The sequence below is a fragment of the Odontesthes bonariensis genome, chromosome 20 (genome assembly GCF_027942865.1).
Source record: "Odontesthes bonariensis isolate fOdoBon6 chromosome 20, fOdoBon6.hap1, whole genome shotgun sequence".
NCBI lineage: Eukaryota > Metazoa > Chordata > Actinopteri > Atheriniformes > Atherinopsidae > Odontesthes > Odontesthes bonariensis.
In genome coordinates this window covers 1,404,040-1,423,403 of record NC_134525.1, presented here as the reverse complement: position 1 = coordinate 1,423,403, position 19,364 = coordinate 1,404,040, and the positions used below count along the sequence as shown (strand labels likewise).

The 19,364-nt window shown below is 44.3% G+C and overlaps 1 protein-coding gene across 3 annotated transcripts in view; it reads left to right on the top strand.

Moving 5' to 3' along the window:
• The first annotated feature begins 1,574 nt into the window (after nt 1-1,574).
• LOC142370423 (melanoma receptor tyrosine-protein kinase-like) overlaps nt 1,575-19,364 on the top strand; it is a 70,989-nt gene continuing 53,199 nt past the window's right edge. For all 3 annotated transcript variants that reach the window (XR_012767858.1, XR_012767857.1, XM_075452993.1), the window contains exon 1: nt 1,575-1,785. Coding sequence is in view for 1 of the 3 variants with exons in the window: in XM_075452993.1 (XP_075309108.1) it covers nt 1,695-1,785 (91 nt within the window). In the remaining 2 variants the exon portion in view is untranslated. The remainder of the gene's footprint in view (nt 1,786-19,364) is intronic.

Genomic DNA, 19,364 nt, shown 5'->3' with positions numbered 1-19,364 from the left:
ACGATACACTTTCAGAGTAAAGTTTCTGTAGTATTTCTAGGTTTATGTACATACAACTATCAAACATTTAAATTGTATGAGGAAACCGAAGTAAAACTTACTCCCATAATTCATGTGTTACGTTAATAAAATGTTTAATTTTACTTAAGAAGCTCGAGTTCTTACTGAATCTTAAAAATACAAGGTGGAGATTATTACTCTAATAGAGTTTACTTCACCAAAGGACTTGTCTGCCAGTCATGATGCTGGTTTGGATAAAACTTTTGATAAGTTTATCCTGTCCTGTCACAACTGCACGATCACCCAAAATAAATAATCTGGGGCTAAATGGCATTTATATCTCTGCAATCTCACACAAGTTATCATTAATATTAGTCCAAAATGGTTGGACTTTATCACATGAGCATAAAACATGAACTAAACTGCCTTCCTCAGACTTGATGTGGCTAATAATCTAAATCTAAATAACCTGGAAGGAGTCCAACAAAAGTGGTGTGTAATTTTGAATTGAATGAGGCGCACTCTTGCCATTAATTGTAATTTATTAATGAATCAACGTTGAGCCTGAACAAACGGAGGGGTGTTTGGGGCCCCATGGCCGCCAGGGGGCCCCTGGGAGGAGCATCCGCTGCTCATTGGCTGGATTGGGACACATTCAAGTGAGTTCAACAGGACGCGGGTCCCTCTGATGTTTAAACGTTTCTGCAGAAACGGAACCTGTAATGGGTCAACAAGCCCGAACTGTTTGGTTCAGAATATTTGAATCGATCCGGAGGTTCCTCAGAGAACATTCACAGCTCTGAGCTTCATGGCGCCCAGAAGTGCACTGGGAAAAATCAAAGTCTTACCCAATATTTGTCTCATTTCTAGTCCAAATATCTCATTACACTTAATATCAGACACAACTGCCTAACAAGCACCATTTCAGACAGATATAGGGACTTGTTTTAATACGATACATCTGGAATATCTTGTTAAATGAAAAAGTCTTGAAAACAAATAGTTTTGAGTCGGATTTCACATGAAACAAGCTATTTTTTTTTACATTTGAAGAGGTTTTTAAGCTAATTTCAAGATTACTTTTATCTCAAAAGTCCTAAATATCACATCTTCTTTCAAGAAATCTGGACAAGCCGATTTTCACTAGTTCCATTGGCAGATTTTTTTTGCTTATTTCAAGCAAAAAACGTCTTTTATTTGTTGTTTTTTTTACTTATGTTTTGAGGGGCATTTTTTCCAGTGCGGGACGCATGCGCGTGGGATAAGCAGAGTTTAATAATGATTTTATTATTATTAAAGGCTTAAATGGTCTGAAAGTGTTTTCACTGATGCATGAAGGACAGAAGCAGAGAGGGAAAGTGACTTAAAGAGATCCGTTCAATCAGTTTATTGATCAGGCTGAATTTATGCGTTTAAAATGAAAAACAGAAGAATCAATGTTCTGCTTTATTTAGTCTAAAAACCTGGTTAATTTCTTTGTTCTGCCTGCTCACTAAATGCTTCCCACGTCACGTTAATAAAGGAGGAGGAGGAGGAGGAGGAGGTGTGGAGCAGCCCGGACCTGAATGCGCTCAGACCCGTCACACAGCCTCAGAGCAGGCACACATCCGGAGCTCTGCGGCTCACGGAGGAACCTTCTGCCCGCAAACACCTCCACAGTCACCTGGAAGAATTCAGGCACAGCGGCCGTCAGCATGAAGTGTGTGCCCGGAGGAGCCGCGCTGCTGCCGCCGCTGCTGCTGCTGCTGCTCGGCCGCCGCTGCTGCGCAGGTCCCGGCCGGAGAGGTGAGTGCGCCCGGGGTGAGAGCTCCGGAGGGAGGGAGGGAGGGAGGGAGGGCGGGGGGGAGCCGAGCTGCTGACACACGGACACTTTTAACTTTCTCAGCGCTTAAAAAGTGAACTTCCGGGTGGTTCTGCGGCTTGTTTCAGGTGCGCGCAGCACTCCCACGTGAATTATAGGTCAGATTTCTCAGATTTGTTCCTCTTTGGGAGATTTATTCAGAGTTATTCAGGGCTCAGGCTGAGGGTCTGACACAGGGAGACTCCTGGAGGACTTTAAACAAACGGAAGGTGGATTATTATTAAAGATTAAAGGTTTATGCATTATATAAAGTTATGAAGTTAACTTTGGGATCTGACCGTCGCTGTTAAAGCAAAGCAAAGCAAAGCAAAGCCTTATAAATGAGTAACAGTTCTGTTTAGCTGTGCAGATGACACCTGGGGTCTCAGCTGGGTTCTCAGGTGGGTTCTCAGGTGGGGTCTCAGCTGGGTTCTCAGGTGGGTTCTCAGGTGGGGTCTCAGCTGGGGTCTCAGCTGGGTTCTCAGGTGGGTTCTCAGCTGGGTTCTCAGGTGGGGTCTCAGCTGGGTTCTCAGGTGGGTTCTCAGGTGGGGTCTCAGCTGGGTTCTCAGCTGGGGTCTCAGCTGGGTTCTCAGGTGGGGTCTCAGCTGGGTTCTCAGGTGGGGTCTCAGGTGGGTTCTCAGCTGGGTTCTCAGGTGGGTTCTCAGGTGGGGTCTCAGCTGGGGTCTCAGCTGGGGTCTCAGCTGGGTTCTCAGCTGGGTTCTCAGGTGGGTTCTCAGGTGGGGTCTCAGCTGGGTTCTCAGCTGGGTTCTCAGCTGGGTTCTCAGCTGGGTTCTCAGGTGGGGTCTCAGCTGGGTTCTCAGCTGGGTTCTCAGCTGGGTTCTCAGCTGGGTTCTCAGGTGGGGTCTCAGCTGGGTTCTCAGCTGGGTTCTCAGCTGGGTTCTCAGGTGGGTTTTCAGGTGGGTTCTCAGCTGGGTTCTCAGCTGGGTTCTCAGCTGGGTTCTCAGGTGGGTTTTCAGGTGGGTTCTCAGCTGGGTTCTCAGCTGGGTTCTCAGCTGGGTTCTCAGGTGGGTTTTCAGGTGGGTTCTCAGCTGGGTTCTCAGCTGGGTTCTCAGCTGGGTTCTCAGGTGGGTTCTCAGCTGGGTTCTCAGCTGGGTTCTCAGGTGTTGTAACTCCTGGATCAGCTGCTGTCAGAGCAGAAAGGAAGGAGTCGGGCTGGTTTAAACCTTTAAAGCTCGCTGGCCTGCTGTCTGAGCCAGATCTGCAACACCTGCGCGTCCCGGGCTTGTTGTCAGACTCCTCAGAGGAAGCTGGGGGCGGCAGAGGAATCACTAATTCAGTGAATGTGAAGGTCTGAGGTGCAAACTTTGTTTAGTCTTCAGCGATCTGCAGAGAGGGAGAAGCTGCAGGTTTAATGACTGATGGACTCTCACTGATGCTGAGACATCAGATCCAATCAAACAGAACCGACAGAATCTTGGTTTCATGGTTTTTATGGTTTTTAACTCAAACAGAATCTTGGTTTCATGGTTTTTATGGTTTTTAACTCAAACAGAATCTTGGTTTCATGGTTTTTATCTCAAACAGAATCTTGGTTTCATGGTTTTTATGGTTTTTATCTCAAACAGAATCTTGGTTTCATGGTTTTTATGGTTTTTATCCCAAACAGAATCTTGGTTTTTATGGTTTTTATGGTTTTTAACTCAAACAGAATCTTGGTTTCGTGGTTTTTATGGTTTTTATCTCAAACAGAATCTTGGTTTCGTGGTTTTTATGGTTTTTATCTCAAACAGAATCTTGGTTTCGTGGTTTTTATGGTTTTTATCTCAAACAGAATCTTGGTTTCATGGTTTTTATAGTTTTTATCTCAAACAGAATCTTGGTTTCATGGTTTTTATAGTTTTTAACTCAAACAGAATCTTGGTTTCGTGGTTTTTATCTCAAACAGAATCTTGGTTTCGTGGTTTTTATGGTTTTTATCTCAAACAGAATCTTGGTTTCATGGTTTTTATGGTTTTTAACTCAAACAGAATCTTGGTTTCGTGGTTTTTATGGTTTTTAACTCAAACAGAATCTTGGTTTCATGGTTTTTATGGTTTTTAACTCAAACAGAATCTTGGTTTCGTGGTTTTTATGGTTTTTAACTCAAACAGAATCTTGGTTTCATGGTTTTTATGGTTTTTATCTGAAACAGAATCTTGGTTTCATGGTTTTTATGGTTTTTAACTCAAACAGAATCTTGGTTTTATGGTTTTTAACTCAAACAGAATCTTGGTTTCGTGGTTTTTATGGTTTTTAACTCAAACAGAATCTTGGTTTCATGGTTTTTATGGTTTTTAACTCAAACAGAATCTTGGTTTCGTGGTTTTTATGGTTTTTAACTCAAACAGAATCTTGGTTTCGTGGTTTTTATGGTTTTTATCTCAAACAGAATCTTGGTTTCGTGGTTTTTATGGTTTTTATCTCAAACAGAATCTTGGTTTCGTGGTTTTTATGGTTTTTAACTCAAACAGAATCTTGGTTTCGTGGTTTTTATGGTTTTTATCTCAAACAGAATCTTGGTTTCGTGGTTTTTATGGTTTTTAACTCAAACAGAATCTTGGTTTCGTGGTTTTTATGGTTTTTATCTCAAACAGAATCTTGGTTTCGTGGTTTTTATGGTTTTTATCTCAAACAGAATCTTGGTTTCGTGGTTTTTATGGTTTTTATCTCAAACAGAATCTTGGTTTCGTGGTTTTTATGGTTTTTATCTCAAACAGAATCTTGGTTTCGTGGTTTTTATGGTTTTTATCTCAAACAGAATCTTGGTTTCGTGGTTTTTATGGTTTTTATCTCAAACAGAATCTTGGTTTCGTGGTTTTTATGGTTTTTAACTCAAACAGAGCGGTTGCAGCGCAGACGTGGCTGTGGTTCTGAAAGCTGTTGCAGGTGAAGTCCTGCAGCCTGTTCTGATCTGCAGCTTCAGACAGAACAGAACCCTTGAGTTTGAGTTTGAGTTTATTTATTTAAACATTTTATTTTTACATGTAAATATGCAAGATTATAGCCAACGGCTACTTTCCATCTTTAGTCCCTTCGGCAGATTGATGTCAACAACACAGGATAGTAAAATCAATAAAGCAACAGCCTTCATGGCCAGTGTGCACAGAGGGAATAATTACAGAGAACCCAATAGGACAGAAAATAAAACAGAAAAGCAAGAACAATGAAGAGTTTAGTGGATCATGAAGCACAGCAGCCGTGGCTATTCAGAGACAACAGGGGAAGCCGGGCAGCCTCTCCCATTCTCTGGCCAAACTGCTCCATCTTCAATGTTAAATTGACGATAAAACAGTTATTCACAAAACACAAGATATGCCCAATACTGCATTTACTCCCATAACTACAACATGTTGTCCTGTAGCTTAATGAAGTGATTTGTTCACTGAGGAAATCACGTTATGAAGCCGCCACTAACAGCCAGGCTTCCGAGCCGAGGGCTGCCCGGCTTCAGGAGGGGGTGGGAGAGTCAAGTTTTTTCTACAATTCTAGGTCATCATTGGCTAAATCGACAAAAACTCATCACTTCCGGAAGCCCGGCGTCTCTGGGGGTAGATTAGACGTGGGCGTGTCTATGAGGGGCTGTGTCGTGATGATTGGAGTTAGTGTGTGTCCATCATGAGAGATTCTGTGGCAGCCGAACTTTTAAGCGGGGAGAAGCACGCTGGAACTTCAGTCTGGTTGTCTGTGAAAGTGCTGTCGGAGTTTCACTCATTTCCCATCGTTTCCATTTCCATCCTCACACACATACACTTTTGTAAATATTACACTGTAAATAAGAAACACATCCTTGTTGTTTAGAAGTTTTGTCAATCATATTCCTGTTGTGGATTTGTTTGTCGTGTTCGCTAGTAGTTTTGTCACAATGGCGGCTATGCTCGCAGCTAAGCAGTTAGCAACACCAAATGTAGTTGACGTGCTTTTAGCCAAGCGTAATATGGGCTTCCCCTGTTTTAAAAGTCAGCAGCCGCCACTGTTGCACATATACATGTTTAGGCAGGATTGTTCCTCCAGTGGCCGAGCTTTAGGATGTTCAGAGGTCAGAGGTCACGTGTTGAATTCCAGGTGTGAGAAGCAGGAACAGAAAACCTGGTTTGAGTGAAGGATTCTTCTTTCTGAAAGGAACTAAAACCTCTGGAGCTGCTCTTGTTGATCTGTTTGAGTTTTTTGTCACTAATTCTTCTCATGGAGGAGGAGCTTTGCCATGTTAGATAGCATCAGTGTGTTTAACTGTGTCGACCCAGTTTAAGCGCTCGTGTTGTTTCAGTATCTGACACGTTTTTGTTCTCTTATCTCGTACTTTCAGAGCTCGTTTATGAACTGTTTCATCGGTTTTAGTGTCGTTTTACAGGCCGATGCCCAACTTATTAAACTATAGGACGTGATCATCGACAGTTAGATGGTTCCTAATAAACCTAAAGTTGGACTTCATTTCATTCACAATGTTTTTTATCTGTCGTTTGAACAGAAGTTGTGGTTCCTGAGTATTCAAACTCTTGTACCGCCTCAGTTGTTTTTAGACGTTGGGATCACTTTGGCTCTTTTTGATAAGTACAAACAAACAGTCTTCGATATGTTCAAGTATAGCTGGGATTTCTCAAGCCATTTGTCATAGCATCTGTCTGTTCCTGCGCAGCGTGTTTTTTATCCTTTGCATGGACCTACAGAACCATGGTGCAGCTCTTTTATTTCAGCTGCCATGCTTCAGGTTCCCCTCACTGGAACAAAGGTCTTTAAACGGCCTTTAAATGGTCTTTAAATGGTCTTTAAACGGTCTTTAAACAGCCTTTAAATGGTCTTTAAAAGGTCTTTAAACGGCCTTTAAATGGTCTTTAAAAGGTCTTTAAACGGCCTTTAAATGGTCTTTAAATGGTCTTTAAACGGTCTTTAAACAGCCTTTAAATGGTCTTTAAAAGGTCTTTAAACGGCCTTTAAATGGTCTTTAAATGGTCTTTAAAAGGTCTTTAAACAGCCTTTAAATGGTCTTTAAAAGGTCTTTAAACGGCCTTTAAATGGTCTTTAAATGGTCTTTAAATGGCCTTTAAATGAACTTTAAACGACCTTTAAATGGTCTTTAAAAGCTCTTTAAAATTCATTTAAATGGTCTTGAAATGGTCTTTAAACTGCCTTTAAATGGTCTTTAAATGGTCTTTAAACGGCCTTTAAAGGGCCTTTAAATGTTCTTTAAACAGCCTTTAAACGGTCTTTAAATGTTCTTTAAACGGCCTTTAAATGGTCTTTAAATGGTCTTTAAACAGCCTTTAAACGGCCTTTAAACGGTCTTTAAACGGCCTTTAAACAGCCTTTAAACGGCCTTTAAATGTTCTTTAAACGGCCTTTAAATGGTCTTTAAATGGTCTTTAAACAGCCTTTAAACGGTCTTTAAACGGCCTTTAAACAGCCTTTAAACGGCCTTTAAACGGCCTTTAAATGGTCTTTAAACAGCCTTTAAACGGCCTTTAAACGGTCTTTAAACGGCCTTTAAACAGCCTTTAAACGGCCTTTAAATGTTCTTTAAACGGCCTTTAAATGGTCTTTAAATGGTCTTTAAACAGCCTTTAAACGGCCTTTAAACGGCCTTTAAACAGCCTTTAAACGGCCTTTAAACGGCCTTTAAATGTTCTTTAAACGGCCTTTAAATGTTCTTTAAACGGTCTTTAAATGTTCTTTAAACAGCCTTTAAACGGCCTTTAAATGTTCTTTAAACGGCCTTTAAATGTTCTTTAAACGGTCTTTAAATGTTCTTTAAACAGCCTTTAAACGGCCTTTAAACGGCTGCTGCTGCCGGGCAGGAAGGCCTCTTCCCTGCAGCCTGACCAAACCTCCAACGACTCCTCTTAGGACTCCAGTTCTTCCTGTGATGGTCCTCCGCGGCTCTTATGTCTTCAGACTCTGACGGCTAAGTGATAAAGCAGTCAGGAAAGGTCCCGGGGGGAGCGTTAACTCGCAGAGGAGGAGTTCAGGCTGTGGGTGGGGTCGCTCACAGAGCATTTAGTTTGCTGACCTCATCTCATTCTAACTGGAGAACTCCCCAGCATGGTTCCTACTTCTGCCTGATTTCACAGGATGTTTGGATCACAGCGTTTTAATGAAACTAAACGTGCTTTTTCTGCTCCAGTGGGCCTAAAAGCTGGGGCCTACCTAAAAAAAAAAAGGATATTTCCATCTTTTTGCCCTCTTTAATCATTGCTCTTCAACTTGAAATTACAAAAAAATAACCCAAAACCCAAATAAATTATATGAAAATGACATTTTAACAAAGAATGGTCGCAGCTGTGGCCCATCGGCGCCTTTGTTGTGCCTAAAACAGCTTTTAGGCATAAACCCTCGCATCGCTGCAGCACGGCAGCGGCGTCAATTCAGCCAAAGCTAAGCTAAGCTAAGGTCACTACAGTCACATGACTACAGTATCAATCAATCAATATACAATAATCACCACAAAAGTCTGCTGTGTAGCTTATCTGTGTGCAAATGCAGTCTCACTCACATAGCCGCTAACATAACAATGGACTCGTCTCCGTCTCCCTGTTAGCATTAGCATTAGCATTAGCGGCTAACAGCCTGAATCCCGCCTTCACTACCTGGTCCTCCTTCCTCTGCCGCTGGGGCAACATTGGACCCATCATCACCCTTTCTTTGGTGATAAATAAATCTAAAGTTTCCTGCTTCCTTTTCATATTTTACATTAATTAGCAAACAACAAATCCCGCTAATAACGTCAGCTTTGACCTCCAGGCTCCGTCATCTCGTGGGAGGGGGGGGGGGGGGGGGCTTGGAGATACATTTCAAAAGGGGATACAAGTGTTGGGGAAGATGATACTTAGATAAATTGATTATGTTGTTCAGAATTTCATTTGTAGTTCATTTATATGTATATAAACTTTGTTACAGGCTCAAGGCCCACAGTGGAAACATTACAGTACATACATCATTAATACAATACATTACACATTCATATATACATATACTATAAAAGGGGAGCTAATGAAGGCACTCATACCAGTGTTCCCAGATCATAGACATGTACCTTACAGAGCTACGACTAGGATCAGCTAATTGTGCAATAAGCTCATTTGTTGCACGGTCAAGCCTGCTCATGAACTTAAAAGTAAGATTTCTCAGCAGTGCCACGAAAGTAGTAAGACCTAGATTGCAGAATAAACCACTTGCTCTAGTACTCCTTGGTTTCTTTAGGAGAATCCTGAGACAGTCATTATAAGCTACCTTCAGTTTCAGCAGACTCTCCTTGTATCTAACCCAGAGTGGAGCTGTATAAAGAGGGGAACAGTAAGTTCCAAACAGGTTAACTTTAACATCTGTAGTGCAGTGATGGAATTTTCTAACCAGCATGTTAGCTTGGACATATAGCACTCTCCTCTGTCTGCTCATGTCAGCGTCATCCTCCAGCGTATCAGTTAGGATGTGCCCCAGGTATTTTGTGACATTAGCCACTCCCAGCTCTTCTCCAGATAAATAGAAAGGAGGGAACTTAATTTTCAGATCATCCTTGGTTCTACAGATCATTACCACACTCTTTTGAGCATTATATTTAATATCAAACTCTAACCCATAGTCAGAACAGATATTGAGGAGCTGTTGGAACCCACTACTACTAGGAGATAGAATAGTAAGGTCATCGGCATATAAGAAATGATTAATCATCATATCACCAACCATACAACCTGTTTGACATGTCCCCAAATGTCTTGACAGGTCATCCATATAAGCGTTGAATAAGGCAGGAGATAAAATCCCCCCCTGCCTTACCCCGTTGCTGACATTGAAAGGTGTAGACTGGATGTTACCCCATTTCACCCGCACACTTTGGTTGGAGTACCAATAGGCTAAGATTCGTACCAGACTACTGGGGACTCCCCTTTGCTTAAGTTTATTGAACAGTTTAAAATGATTGACACGATCAAAAGCTCTAGAGGCATCAATAAATCCTAAAATTATAGTAGAGCCCTGACTCCTATATGCCTCTACAATCTCTTTCAGTGCATAGATGTATGTATTAAATAATAGAATAATCAATACAAATTGACACAGAGTAATTACATAAATTCATTTTTTTTAAAAAGAAAAACGAACATTTACATTTTCCCCTGGAGCCGAGGTGTGGCAGCTGCCGTATCCAGTTGACGCCCATGCAGCACGGAGGGAACTCAAACAGGGACATTATTGAGGCTCCTGATTCATGGAGACGAAAGCAAAGAGACTAACATCGTGGCAGCGAGACGTGCACACGTGCACGTGAGCAGAAAGTTGTTTTTAAAGGCGACGGATCTGAAATCCAGATCATTCGCTGCAGCGAGACGGACACAATCAGACGAGTGAAAACCCAGTGGGGGATACATTTAGCCGGCTGGGCTTTACTAAGCTGAGGCTGCAGACCCAGCACTGAAGAGGCAGCTCATTGTCCCGGCTCTGTGAACCCAGCAGTGCTCTGGGAGGGGGCCACAGTCAGACCTTCATGCTAACAGAGCGAGAATTCAATGTTTCTCCTGGAGCCCAAAAGCCAAGAATGAAGTATTTTTACTCCCATCTGAACAGATTTCTGCTGATTAAACTTCTGCCCACATTCAGAAAGTCTGCGACCATCAGAGCAGATGTGGATCATTCAGGGAAGTTTGATTTAAAAGCATCTCTGTTGGCTCCTTTAACCCTCATACCGGATTTAAAACACTTCATTTCTGAAAAGGGGACATTTTTGTCCCCTTTTAAAACGACCTAAAAACATCATGTTAATATTTTTTTCTGCTTTTTTCCCCATAAATCTTTTATTCCACTTCAGTTCTGATCATAACTACCAAGTTTTCAATTATTTTAAAAAAATGAACCCCTTTAAATACTGTTTTATATGATGTAAACGCTGATTTCTGTGAAAAAAAAAACTGCTATATTTTCAATAAATAGAATGCAAAATGGAATTGTTGAGCGGGGATAATTATGGTCTGGGATATGTCAATGATCAGCAACAACATCCCTATCAGGGATTAGGTTTTAGGGTTAAACAGATCATGCTTCCATTCTGCATCAGAAAGTGGGGTCACATGGCACTGAAAGGATCGGATTATTGGCTAAATTACAATCAGACTGAGTTATTAAGTGCATGTAGACACCTTAATCTGACTAAGAATGGGACCGGATCGGATTATTGGCTAAATTACAATCAGACTGAGTTATTAAGTGCATGTACACACCTTAATCTGACTAAGAATGGGATCGGATCGGATTATTGGCTAAATGACAATCAGACTGAGTTATTAAGTGCATGTAGACACCTTAATCTGACTAAGAATGGGATCGGATCGGATTATTGGCTAAATTACAATCAGACTGAGTTATTAAGTGCATGTACACACCTTAATCTGACTAAGAATCGGATCGGATTCAGACCCGAGATGACTGGGTTGAAAGTCACTGTTTTGAAAAAATAAAAGACTTGAGACTCGACTCGGACTTGGAAGTTAAAGACTCGGCACTTGACTTGACTTGAGACACGATGACTTGAATGACTTGAGTGTTAAGCATCTAGCATAACTTCCAACTTTGTTCGTCATTTGAAGATCCATTCTGACCAGTAAGTGCTCGTCAAATTAGCTAATATTATCCTGTTAGCCTAGCCGGTAGTTAGCTAACGTTAGCTTGATATGATACGGGGTGGACAGGTTGGACACATTGGCCAATGATGTTTACTGACAGTTACTTATATCTTTGTGTTTTCACTTTATTAAGATCAGATTCTGCAGGTAAAACTGCAAAAATAAGGTGACTTTGACTTTGACTTGCCCAAGAAAAAATGACTTACTTGAGACTTGAAAGCTAAGACTTGGGACTCGGGCTCTGGTCGTGTTCTCTGAGTCGAACCTTTCGTCTCTGGTTGTCCTACATCTGCCCCAGATATCTCAACACCTCTGTTTCCTCTCTTTCCCCCGTCAGAGGAACTTAACAAACAGATTAACAGACAGATTTAACTCCAGGAGTTTGGCCGGTTTCAGACTGAATTCGCTCATTCTTTTGCAGCCTCTGGTTGGTTGGAATAAAGCAGCGCTGCAAGGCATTCTGGGAACTGCCCAGACTGGTATCTGTCTGTTTGTTCCAAGTGAAAACAGCTGACTGCACTTACTCTTTGTCATGGAATCTATTTGATTATGAGGAGAATGTGTATTATTCCTGAGTGTGTTTGTGTGACTTGTTCTGAATGGCTGTGTTGTTCCTCTGCTCAGCTCTGACAGTCAGAGGCTGCAGGTCAGGGTCGAGGACTCCGTCTGCCCTCCAGTTCTGCTGTTTTATAAGAAATGTTGAATAACGAGGTGTTCCAGTGGGAATGATTTCATTTCTACTGTTTCATAAGAAATGTTGAATAACGAGGTGTTCCAGTGGAAATGATTTCATTTCTGCTGCCAGTGGTGCGCCGTGGGGTCCTCAGAAGGTCGGGAAGTCTTTGAAAGGGTGGCACAGATCCCTGGAAAAGCTGGTGAATATCTGTTATTCTGATTCTTAGTGTCATTTGAGGAGGTTGTAGAAGTACTGAAGGAAGTTCCAGATGAATTTCAGGAGGTTATGGAGCTCCTTTTGGAGTCTATGATGATGGGAATATGATGACCTTGGTAGGTTAGATCAGGCAGAAATGAAAAGAGACAGAGGTCCCAGAGATGTTTCAGGGGTTGGCCATCCTTTGGGTATCCTGCAGAGGTACAGAGGGCGTTTGCTGAGGTTCAGAAGGAGCTTCCAGTGGTCCTTGGAAGATGAACAAACCTAGGGAAACTGTAGTGGTAAAGCCAGTGGTCCTAAAACAGGGCCAAGGCTTTAAAAGGGTGCCGTTCAGTCTTAAGCCCCTTCCACACTGAGGAAGAACCCACGTTTAATTCGCAAATTTAGTGTGTCCGCTGTTTCTTTCACACTGACGATCCGGGCTGGCGCGTCAACTCGATTCGCCATTCGACCCACATCGGACCCTAGTCTTTTTGCCGAGCCGAATTTGATGTGAAAGCAGTTGACGCGGGTCGGACGTGGGCGTGGCGTGAGGAGTTTAAAAGACAGAATGGACAGCTCACAGACAGCATGAGCTAAACAGCTAAACGTCTTTGTCGATTGCGTCGACGTTGTTCGCGTTCTTCTGCTTCAAATTGTCGATGGATGTCCTCAACTTGGACATTATAGTGCTCTTGTATTCTCCGCATATGTTCTTCAGCGGCATCCCACATTGTGACCATCCACACCCCGTAAAATAGCATCTCCATGAACTGCATATACACTTGCGTGGCTGAACAAACAGCCAGCAACAAAAACGAGTTCTCAAGGTGTCCCGCCATCGTTTGTTTGAAAAATTTGATGCAGACGGGTGTATTTAACCCTAACTCCGACGCATGGCTTGTGCCTACATCATTGTACACGCCCAGCATTTTATGTGTTTCGTGTGACGCTCTGCCACTAGGCCACGCCCCCTGAACTCGGCTTCAGGCGACACGGGTCACCTAACACGCCAAGTGTTAACATTGCTCGACGCGGGACGAAGTGGCAATCTGGACCCGCTAAGGTAGCGGGTCGCAGTGTGAAAACAGCTTTAGACAGTCAGTGGGTCAGCTTTGAGCGCTTCATGGTAAAAACCTTGGCTCTTTGATTGGTATGCAGGAGTTACCGTCTTTAATGGCAGCAGCCTTTGTTGGTCATGAGTGAGCAGGACGTTGGCGGTGTTGTTGAAGCTGAGCTTCAGCTGCAGCAGCGCCGGCTGTTGTGGCTGCACAGCGGGGGGGTCGCAGCCCGGAGCTCAGACATCCAAGGCTCTGATGTGGGAGTGTGCGTCGGCCTTGTTCCCACTGAGTTTGACTTTCTGCAGAGACCTTGGCTGCATGTGTGTGTGTATGTGTGTGTGTGTGTGTGTGTGTGTGTGTGTGTGTGTGTGTGTGTGTGTGGCTGCTTTCACTCAAACTCCGCTCAAAGAAACAAACAAAAAAGAAAAGTTGGAGTTCCGTCGTAACCGTAGCAACGGCATTAGCATAACGAGCAGGACCAACAATCAGCTGGATTCAAAAGGCTCAGCAGCTGATCTGAGATCTGCGGTTCGCCCCGATTCTTTCTGGCCTTTTGATTGGCCGGCAGCTCAGAGAAGGCAGAGCGTTCAGCCGAGGCTGGAACCTGTGGTCCCATCACACGTGGAGACACATTGTTACTGTTGCTGTGTTCGAAACCGCATACTTCTCCTACTACTCCTACTAACTTTCTGAGTTAGTATGCGAGTTTGAGTAAGAGAGAAGTCCCCGGATGCATACTAGATTCTCTGAAATGTTGGGTATGCATCATGAGGTTACTACTCATACTCAAACTACCCAAGATGCAACGTAACGTAACGTCGCCGATCGTCATTTCCTGTCAAAACGGCAGTTTCAAGCTAGCTACAACGAGGGTAGGTTCACTTCCTGTTTTCAAAACAAAAGCACCAATTGTATGGTAATGGCTTTCCCTATGATAAAAGGCAACGGGTATTTTATTTTGTGAAAAAAACCAGAAGTGCGTTGCTCACTGCGGCTAGCTTTAGTAGCGCCGAATTCGTGGGAACAAAATTGTAAATAGCCGGTATTTTGTCAGGTTTTCAACACGTTGGGGATCTAAACGACTACTTTCTCACCTGAAAATGTTTCAAATGTTGCTAAAGTTTACAGAGTTTAGAGCTTAAGGGAAATCAGCTTCGGCTCGAAATGCGTTGTGGGTAAACGCTCTGCATCCTGTCTGATCGATCAGTATGCAGTATACAGTATGTAGTATGCAGTATGCAGTATGCAGTGTGCAGTGTGCAGTATGCAGTATGCAGAATGCGGTTTCGAACACAGCCTGTGTGTCAGTTTATGTCCTGACAGTCTTTTATTCGTACAGATTTCGGGGTCTTTTCCTCTGCCTGGTGTCATGTCCAGAGGGTTTTCCCCCGTGTCTTTAGTTCTTTTGAGTTTTATCATGTGTTAGTTTATCTCACGTCTTAGTTTTAAGTTCATGTTTAGTTTAGTTTTGCCATTGTTTTTCCCTCACTTCCCATGTTCAGGTCATTAGCTGCACCCTCTCAACAATCACCCTCCTCAGTATTTAGTTTCCAGGTTGCACTTTGTCAGATCTTTATGTTAACCTTGTTTTTGAAAATAAATCGGTTTGCTTTCACCTTTGTAGTCCGCATCCGTGTCCTTCTACGCATCGCACCCACCCATCGTGACACCTGGGCTTCCTTTTCTGGGTGATTTCAGGCGTTTGTCGTCATCTCTTTCTTATCTTTTGCTTGTTTTTCGGTCTCTTTTTGGGTTCATAGCGTCTCTTTGTGCCGTGTTGTAGTTCCATCCCACATGAATAAATACCTTTAGCTGTTCAGAAGTCCCAAAGTGTTTGACACATTGAGCTGAAGGTGCTCTGGGATGCTTATTCATGCTGTTACAGCATCAGGCTGTACGGGACTCATTGCAGCAGGTGGACTGCAGGCGGTCTTATCGGGGACGGTGGGGGAACCGTGTTCGGTGGCTTTCTCACACTGACAGCGAGCAGCCTTCACATGCAGCTCGTAGGATTTTCAGAGCTGGAATGTGAAGAATGTCAATAATGGAGCTCAGAAAGTGTTGGCAGGATTAAACTGGCTGCTGGGCTGCAGCATGTGAGGCAGGGGGGACGAACCCGAGCTTTAAACATGTTTAAAAACATATCTGCATCATAGTTCAGGGAACGACTTTCGTCCCATTTCTCATTTATGATGCTTCTGTCTGTCCAAAGCTGTCATTATTTCCATTTCCCTCAGGACGGGGACCTACTCGGGCTTCTTTTTCAACCTAAATCTCTCCCTCATCCTGTTCCTCAGCCTCTCAGCCGGCCTCAGAAATCTGAGGAGCATCAGCAGAGCTGAGACCTTACTCAGGTCAGGAGAACCTGCCGTGCACGTGGCAGCGTGTCCTTTCGCCTCCAGGCTTTGAGGGATAATCTGCTCACTGGTGCTCCTTTTCTGCACCTCTGTGCCAGAATCTGGAGTCAGTGTTGGGGTCTTTTGACTTTTCTCATGCGATCCCTGCAGTGCACGTTGATAAAAGTGCACGTGTGACAGAAACCCTGAAACCCCCCCCGGTCCTCCTGCTGCTGTCCTGAGCTGCAGCTCTGATGCAGCGAGCTCGGTCTGCTGGTTTCAGGTGAACGGCAGCAGATTCACGGCGTGGAGGCGGACCACTCGTCCCGCTCGTCCCGCTCGTCCCGCTCGTCCCGCTCGTCCCGCTCGTCCCGCTCGTCCCGCTCGTCCCGCCTCTCTGACAGTTAACGGCGGCGTCCACCGTTAACTGTCAGAGAGGAAGAAGAAGTTTGTGGAATTTTCCTTCAGCAGCTTCAGAGTGAGAGACAAGCTGTGACCTGCAAACAGCTCTGCAAGCAGGACACACAGAAACATGCACACACACACACACATGCACACACACACACATGCACACACACACACATGCACACACACACACACATGCACACAAAAACATGCACACACACACACAGAAACATGCACAGAAACATGCACACACACACACAGAAACATGCACACACACACACAGAAACATGCACACACACACACACATACACACACACATGCACAGAAACATGCACAGAAACATGCACACACACATGCACAGAAACATGCACAGAAACATGCACACACACGTGCACAGAAACATGCACAGAAACATGCACAGAAACATGCACAGAAACATGCACACACACATGCACACACACACACAGAAACATGCACACACACACACACAGAAACATGCACACACACACACACAGAAACATGCACACACACACACACACAGAAACATGCACAGAAACATGCACACACACAGAAACATGCACAGAAACATGCACACACACACAGAAACATGCACACACACACACACACATACACACACACATGCACAGAAACATGCACACACACATGCACAGAAACATGCACACACACATGCACAGAAACATGCACAGAAACATGCACACACACACACACATGCACAGAAACATGCACACACACATGCACAGAAACATGCACAGAAACATGCACACACACACACACATGCACAGAAACATGCACACAAAAACATGCACACACACACACACATGCACACACATGCACAGAAACATGCACACAGAAACATGCACACACACACACACACACATGCACAGAAACATGCACACAAAAACATGCACACACACACACACATGCACACAAAAACATGCACAGAAACATGCACAGAAACATGCACACACACATGCACAGAAACATGCACACACACATGCACAGAAACATGCACACACACATGCACAGAAACATGCACACACACATGCACACGCACACACACATGCACACAAAAACATGCACAGAAACATGCACACACAAACATGCACAGAAACATGCACACAAACATGCACACACACACATGCACAGAAACATGCACACACACATGCACACGCACACACACATGCACACAAAAACATGCACAGAAACATGCACACACAAACATGCACAGAAACATGCACACAAACATGCACACACACACATGCACAGAAACATGCACACACACACACACACAGACGCACAGACAGAAACATGCACACAAACATGCACGGATACATGCACACACACATGCACAGAAACATGCACAGAAACATGCACACACACACACACACAGACACACACGTGCACGGAAACACACACATACACACACACACACACACACACACACACAGAAACATTCACACACACGTGCACAGAAAAACACACACACACACACACACACACAGAAACATTCACACACACGTGCACGGAAACACACACACACACACACAAACACACACAGAAACATTCACACACACGTGCACGGAGAAGATTTAGTGATTAGTTTCTGATTGAGATAAAGTTTGTTCAGGATGTTCCATTCAGCTTCTCCTCTGTGGGACCGTGTTTCTGCTCAGAGGTCAGAGGTCAGGGGTCAGAGGTCAGAGGTCAGGGGTCAGGCGTCAGGCATCAGAGGTCAGGTGGTTACGCTCCGCCCTGCAGGTTCTCCCACCGGCTGCATGTACGGACCCGGTTCTCCCGGTTAGGGAGACTGTGTGCTCGGGTCATGTGATGAACGGAGAGGCCGAGCAGCAGCTCTCAGAGAGCCGGTTTAATCTCTCTGAGTCAGTCAGAAGTTGAGTTGAAACCTGCTGAGATTCTCAGCTGGTTGAGACATTCCTGATGTGTGTGAGCTCAGAGAGAAGCTCACTGAGCTTTCTGTGTGACATCTGAGGCGTCCATTCAGGACCAGAGTCCTGGACCAGAGTCCTGGACCCAGAGTCCTGGACCAGAGTCCTGGGACCAGAGTCCTGGGACCAGAGTCCTGGACCCAGACTCCTGGACCCAGAGTCCTGGACCAGAGTCCTGGACCAGAGTCCTGGACCCAGAGTCCTGGACCCGAGTCCTGGACCCAGAGTCCTGGGACCAGAGTCCTGGACCCAGACTCCTGGACCCAGACTCCTGGACCCAGAGTCCTGGACCAGAGTCCTGGGACCAGAGTCCTGGGACCAGAGTCCTGGACCCAGAGTCCTGGACCCAGAGTCCTGGACCCAGAGTCCTGGACCCAGAGTCCTGGTGAACGCATCACAGATCTATCCTCACCAAACCCTAAACTAGAACCAGTTATTTCGGTTTAGGCCAGTCCTGAAAAACGTGGCGCTCCAGGAGCTCCAGAGCGAAGGAATGCTGACATCAGAGGCAGGGGGCGGGGCTTATGGGGGGCGGGGCTACAGGAGCCAACCAGATGAACCAGAAAGCTGGAGCTGTCTTTGTTTAAAGTCCAGAGCCAGCGTAGCATCGAGTGAAACCCTGAAACTAAGCTGCAGCGTGGGTGTGAAGCAGAGCCGCAACATGAGCTCCAGCTCAATGTTTTAGAACGAACGCTGGCCACGGCGCCACATCATCAGAACAGCGTCCATAAAGGCGCTCAGCGCTCCGACGTTACAAAGACAGTAAACCAGGAAGTGTCGCTCACGTGCTGACATCACATGTGGGATTAACAGTTCCTTACCTCCTGTTCCGAGATAATGTTGAGTAATGTTGGATAGTGTTGGATAATGTTGAGTAATGTTGGATAATGTTGGGTAATGCTGGGTAATGTTGGATAGTGTTGGATAGCGCTGGGTAATGTTGGGTAATGTTGGATAATGTTGGATAGCGCTGGGTAATGTTGGATAATGTTGGATAGTGTTGGATAATGTTGGGTAATGTTGGATAATGTTGGATAGCGCTGGGTAATGTTGGGTAATGTTGGATAGTGTTGGATAATGTTGGGTAATGTTGGATAATGTTGGATAGCGCTGGGTAATGTTGGGTAATGTTGGATAATGTTGGATAATGTTGGATAGTGTTGGATAATGTTGGATAATGTTGGGTAATGTTGGATAATGTTGGATAGTGTTGGATAGTGTTGAATAATGTTGGATAATGTTGGGTAATGTTGGATAATGTTGGATAATTTTGGATAGCGCT